The sequence below is a fragment of the Nuphar pumila genome, chromosome 5, assembly GCF_984573655.1.
Source record: "Nuphar pumila chromosome 5, dmNupPumi1.hap1.1, whole genome shotgun sequence".
NCBI lineage: Eukaryota > Viridiplantae > Streptophyta > Magnoliopsida > Nymphaeales > Nymphaeaceae > Nuphar > Nuphar pumila.
In genome coordinates, this window is record NC_143253.1 from 37,943,354 (window position 1) to 37,949,144 (window position 5,791).

Genomic DNA, 5,791 nt, shown 5'->3' on the forward strand with positions numbered 1-5,791 from the left:
AAACCATTTTCCCTGTTTATTTAAAAAAAAATAAATTTTTATGCATTTTTAAAAACCTGGAGGCATTACACTCCTAAGATCTAATTTAGATGACAATGCCATAAATGACAGATTTTCTTCACGCTTTTAGAGGACTTCAAAGGACGCAATGAAGATAAAAAGACTGACCATGAACCTGTTTCTTCTACAGAAGATGACCGTACCAAAGACCTATTCTTTGGTTTGTTTTTGGCAATCAAGCTGTTCCCATGAACAACCTTTAACAAGAAGATCCCACTGGATTGCAGTAACAAGGAGCCTCACCATTTGTAAGTTCATTCAGGCCTGAACTTGCTGTCTATTGGGAATTTTATGTGGAGCTGGCAACTAGAATATAAATTAAAAAATGATAACCGCACGGAAAGGAAAACATAATAATAACGCGTAACAATGATTCATTCACGGAATTTATAGTTTCATGTTCATGTAGCTTTTGCAGTTGACAAAGGTTTTTTTTCCTTCTCTTACAACCACTACCAACACCAACCCCCAGCCCCCCTTCAGTCAACTGCTGATATGAAACTAAAATCTGAGGACAATTTCTACGAAAATGAATGAAGTTCGCCCTGATTATCAGCCAAAAGAATCAAATTAAACCTTCATAAATAGAAAGAGCATAACTATCTACACATCCATGGGCGGAGGATCTACATTCTTCACCTCCCTCTCTCCAAGTAGTGGGAGAAACAGTTCTACATGAAGAAAAAAGAGATTGTGGGCTCCAGTGCCCTCTTCATCCTATCTCTTCATGGTTCCTGTTGTGAGCCAATAATGCCAATGCTTATGTGCTTTTCTCAATCAGATTCTTTTCAATCGACTTGTTCTCCAATCAGGTCTAAGCCAACTACTAGGAAAGACACCCCTTGAAACAGTAGGAAGTAAAAATGAATTCCCTGAGCAGAAAGCAAGCTCCTTGCAGCAGCCGTTAACAGCAAAAAAGCAAGTGCCAATTCTTTTCTATATATCATGTTTCTCTTCTTTTGTGGCTTACTGCTGACCTGATCGACCTTGCTGAATGCATCAAGATTTGGCTCTGACAAGCCACGCTGGTGCTTGGGCTCCTTGTCCAACAAAGAGACGAGGTCCCCCTCGGATGACCGGCCTAATTTCTTGGTAACAACCCATTCATAGGCACTCCCTAACTGGAACAGCCCAGAAACCATAGCATTGAACTTGGTCACAGACATGGTGTTCTCAAAGAGCAAGTAAGGAACAATGAAAGGAAAGGACTTTGGAGCAGGGAGTATGTTGAGGACAGACATGGTGACAGGTATATAGCACACCACCCATGCTGGCAGCTCCGCTTCAGGAACAAACATCGTCATTGGCAGGATGATACAGAAGAGGGTGAACGAATAGAAAGGAAGTATGAGTTTTCTCAATAGAAAGAAGAGGAAAATAAGGTTGGCTTTCTTCCACGCTCCAATCTGATCATGAAAACACAAAGGAGAACAAAATGAGTATTGGTCACATACATACAGATATCCAGTATTTGTTATGTAAGAAATATAAAAATAGGAAAGAGCATGCTGCAGATACAGACCTTGGCACGAATAATATCAGGTAGACAGAGGCGGAATAGCTGCATTGGACCAGAATGCCATCGGTGCTGCTGTTTTCTATAAGCTTCATACGATTCTGGAAGCTCGCATTGGCACTGTCATGAGGAAAATAAAATGAACAATAAGAAGACGAGCCATAATTAAGTGTGAATCATTCACAATGATTGCTATTAGTAACCAAACACCATAAATTTATTAGGAAGTTAAAGAGGACAAAAACATTTACAAATAGACATTGGCATCATACATCATTACCATATGGCTAACACATTCTAAAATGAAGCTTTATTCAAACTAGATCATTTGATTAATTATCAACAAATTTTACATAAATTATCATTTAATGAAGGACAATTGCTTAACATCAAACATCAGCAAGGCTCCCTTAGTTCTCATGTTCTATACCAACATGCTAAAATTGTCTGCTGGAGTGAAACTAATCTCGATGCTGATGATCTTCAATAAAGTCTACATGATTTCATGCAAAATACCAGTCTACATGCTATCATGCAAAATACCATGAATTTTATTTCTAAATAGAAAGTATACATTAGACGACAGCTAACTTTCTCCCATCTCCTTGATTACCATCAAGAACAGACTAGTTTTATGAGGACCATTATCACCGTTTCTCAAAAGATCAATTACACGATCAAAACAGAAGGGCAGAAAAACAACTAAGAGAAAAATGTAATCAAATAAGAAATCGTTTGTTACCTCTACATCATTGAGGAAGATGAATTTCCATCCCTGCAGGTGAGCTCGAACTGCAATATCCATATCTTCTACAGTGGTCCTCTCAAGCCATCCACCAGACTCTTCCAAGGCTTTTCTTCTCCAAACACCAGCAGTCCCGTTGAACCCAAAGAAATTTATGAATATCCCATTCACCTGCTGCTCCACTTCAAAATGGAATGCAAGGTTAATGTTCTGTAATCTGGTTAACAGATTTTCATCCTTGTTCACAAATGACCACCTTGCTTGAACCAAACCCACGTCTGAATTGTCCTAAAATCATAAAATTGAAATCCAAAAGAAGTCAATAAGTCACTAGAAATCAATTGCAAGAAGAGCAAAACTCAAGTTGCATACCTTAAAATAGGGAATTGTTCTTTTCAAGAAATCAGGGTAAGGCTGGAAATCAGCATCAAATATGGCAACAAATTCATAATCCTTAACGTAGCTACAATTCATGGCAAACTTGAGATTTCCGGCCTTGTACCCTTCTCTGAGAACTCGATGCCTATAGACGATATTAGCACCACTGTGTCGCCATTTTTGTACCTCTTCCTTAATAAGCAATTGAGTTGTAGGGTCATCCGAGTCGTCCAAAATTTGAATAAGTATCCTGCCTTTTGGCCAATCCAGATTACAAACAGCAGCTATAGATTGATCATAAACCTGATTTAAGAAAATGAAAGTCGAAGATGAATCTCAGTAAACAGGGTCGATATAAATTCCAAAACATTGATGATGGAACACAAAATTTCCCTCAGCACATAAGCAAGTGGTAACTTCTGCAACACAATGCCAAGGTAGACAATCCAAAACACCGAAAAACTGCTACGAGAAAAAAAATTGAAACTACAACCTGTATTTCATTTGAAATAATGATCCCACAATCGACTTATCAACAAATCCGAACTAAAACCCCATAAGCCGATGCACACACGATAATTTTTACCAGTGTTCACAAAGGAAAAAAAATCTGATCAACAACAAAATTTCAACAACCAACATTTGGAGAGAAAAAGCAAAATGCGGGGGTGAAAATTTTTCACCAATTTTTCATGACAGGTTCAAATATCAGATTCAAAACGCAAGTAGGGCACAGAAGGCAACATATGGATATGGATTTTCTGTTTTACCTCTCTCTCGTTACACATTGGGATCTGAACGAGAACCATCGGATAATCGGCGTCGTTTCCTGCTTCAAGATCTGCATTCGACCCGAACCCAGCCTTCGGGACGGGCTTGATCTTCTTCAATCTAATCCAGAAGCACCCGAGGCAGAGGATCAACCTATCCAACGATTGAATGAGGAACAGCACGATGCAGACGTCGGCGAGAAGCTGAAGGGGCGGAGCAATGTACTCCACCCTAACAAAAACCCAGAAAGAATACAAAAAATGTAGGAGGCTCTGCACACCAAAGGAAGCGGGTAAGTGGAGTCGCCGGGCGTTGAAATGCCACCCTTTGTAGAGGGCGACGACCTCGAAGCCCAGCATCAGGATGGAGAGGAAGAGGAAGGCCTTGATGCAGGAGTAGAAGCGGTTCTTCTTCCAGAAGCGATCGGCAGTGGTCGAGGAGGAGGAGATGCGGCGTCTGATGACGGAGCCGAGGCCCCAAGTTGCAGATGCGGTGGAGGTGAGGCAGCCGGCGGCCTTGTGGGCCTTGAGGAGGAGCACCCACGTGAGCTGCTTAGCGTTTTTGCCCCTCCCCTTGTCCAAGAGTTGGTCTTCTGGGCTCTCCAATTCCAGCATAGACCAGTTGGGGTTCTCCATCTTCACCACCACCGGCGTCCCTCTGTGGCTCTCCCTCGCCCACCATTCCCCGACGTCGAACCCCATTGCCTCCAACTAGTCTTCTATCGCCTTACAGGAACGAAGAAGAGGATTCAATGTACGTTCAGAACATCAATATCACATATTTCCTCCTTCCCTGAAACCAAACCGCGAACCCCAAAAAACCAACAAGAACAGGAAGGTGGCGGTGAGACTGACGAGGAATATGGGGACACCAATCCTTCCTTCCTGGGGTTTCTAGCATTCAGCATGCACCCCACGAATAGGAAGAAGAACCACAATGAAGAGAGCTATCAGAATGGCGAGTGGCGATAACGGGCCATGAATATTCTCTGACTTTTTGGTTCACTGATTTTGGTAATTTGGAAGAAGAGGGAAGATGAGATCTATGAATGGTCATGAGAGATGAAGAAAGAAAGAAGAAAAGCTGTATAGTTCCAGATTTTGTATGAAATAATATTAGAAAATTTATGGGGTATGTGCCAATGCATCCTAAGTTAATAACCTAGAAACGGTGGTAGGGGAGAGAACAGAACGCAGAGAGAGATAAAAAAGGAGGACGGCAACGTTAAAACGAACGCCATAACACGTTGTAGGCAGAAATAACACAAGCCACAAGACTTTCAAACGTCCAGACGATACTTGGACGCTGTTATGGCAAATACATGCCGAACCTATTCCGATTTTTTGGCCTTAGTTTAGTGGCATATAGATTTTTTCACTGCCAGCGTGAAATTATAGAAATTCCTTCTTGGGTTCTGTTTACTTCTTCGCAGTAAAAACAAAATGGTGCAGAAGCGTGAAGCATCAGCTTTCATACTTATCCTTCTGGATAAAAGAACGGTCACATGGAGAGACGGACCACCTTGGTAATTACATTAGTTTAGTAAAATCATCATTGCTTTAAATTCCTCCCCTGGAAAGAACGCGTAGCGTTCATACATTTGTCGGCTTCACGTTGTTTGCTCTTTTGAGGGAGGGAGGCGCGCAATGGGAAAGGGGAAGCGTACGCAGTTTGAGAAATGTTACTTTCCGTCGTACGTGTTCCGTTTCACCGGTATTTATCTATGTTAAGGTGTGTTCCAACAATACCTTGTCATCGGTTATACATGAAAATTTTTGACATGGTTGCTTAGTAGCCGCTCATCTAATCTGATATTAGAACAGGAGTATGACAGATATGAGAGAGAGACGGATGTGAATGCGTTGGCAACTGTGGGGAAAGCATTATCTTATGCGTAAAAGGCAAGCGCACGAGGCGCGCAGAACAGTGGATTTGCATGCAGGTTTTGACACCTGTGGTTGCCATTTCTTTTTTAAATATTGAGTGTGGTCAATAAACCAATTCACAGCAGGGGGAAAGCTTGTTTGGAAGGACAAACAGGAGAGTTTTGGAGCTTGCATTTTTTTTTTTTATTGTTCATGGTTTTGCATTAAGTTTGACTCACACTGGTTATAGTATAACTCTCAAATATGTCAGTCATTCCTTTTTATTGATTGCATACTTGTTCATGTAACTGAGTTTTAATGCTGGTGTGGATATAAAGAACGATTTAATTTTTTAATTGACTGTACTGTGGGTACATGTGGAAAGAAGTAGATAGGACCTTAGTTAAACAACGAAGACTCCTGTATATGAGTGCAACACTTTTTCTGTTTTGTTAT

The 5,791-nt window shown here is 41.1% G+C and overlaps 1 protein-coding gene across 1 annotated transcript; it reads right to left on the reverse strand.

The window, feature by feature from the left end:
• Nucleotides 1–470: 470 nt before the first annotated feature.
• On the reverse strand, nucleotides 471–4,668 carry LOC149837384 (putative xyloglucan glycosyltransferase 12). The gene is made up of 5 exons (XM_090007356.1): nucleotides 3,470–4,668; nucleotides 2,694–3,002; nucleotides 2,319–2,609; nucleotides 1,583–1,696; nucleotides 471–1,466 (listed from the first exon to the last, which is right to left on the reverse strand). The coding sequence occupies exons 1-5, from the start codon at nucleotides 4,169–4,171 to the stop codon at nucleotides 849–851; spliced, it is 2,034 nt and encodes a 677-aa protein (XP_089863482.1). The 5' UTR covers nucleotides 4,172–4,668; the 3' UTR covers nucleotides 471–848.
• Nucleotides 4,669–5,791: the final 1,123 nt, after the last annotated feature.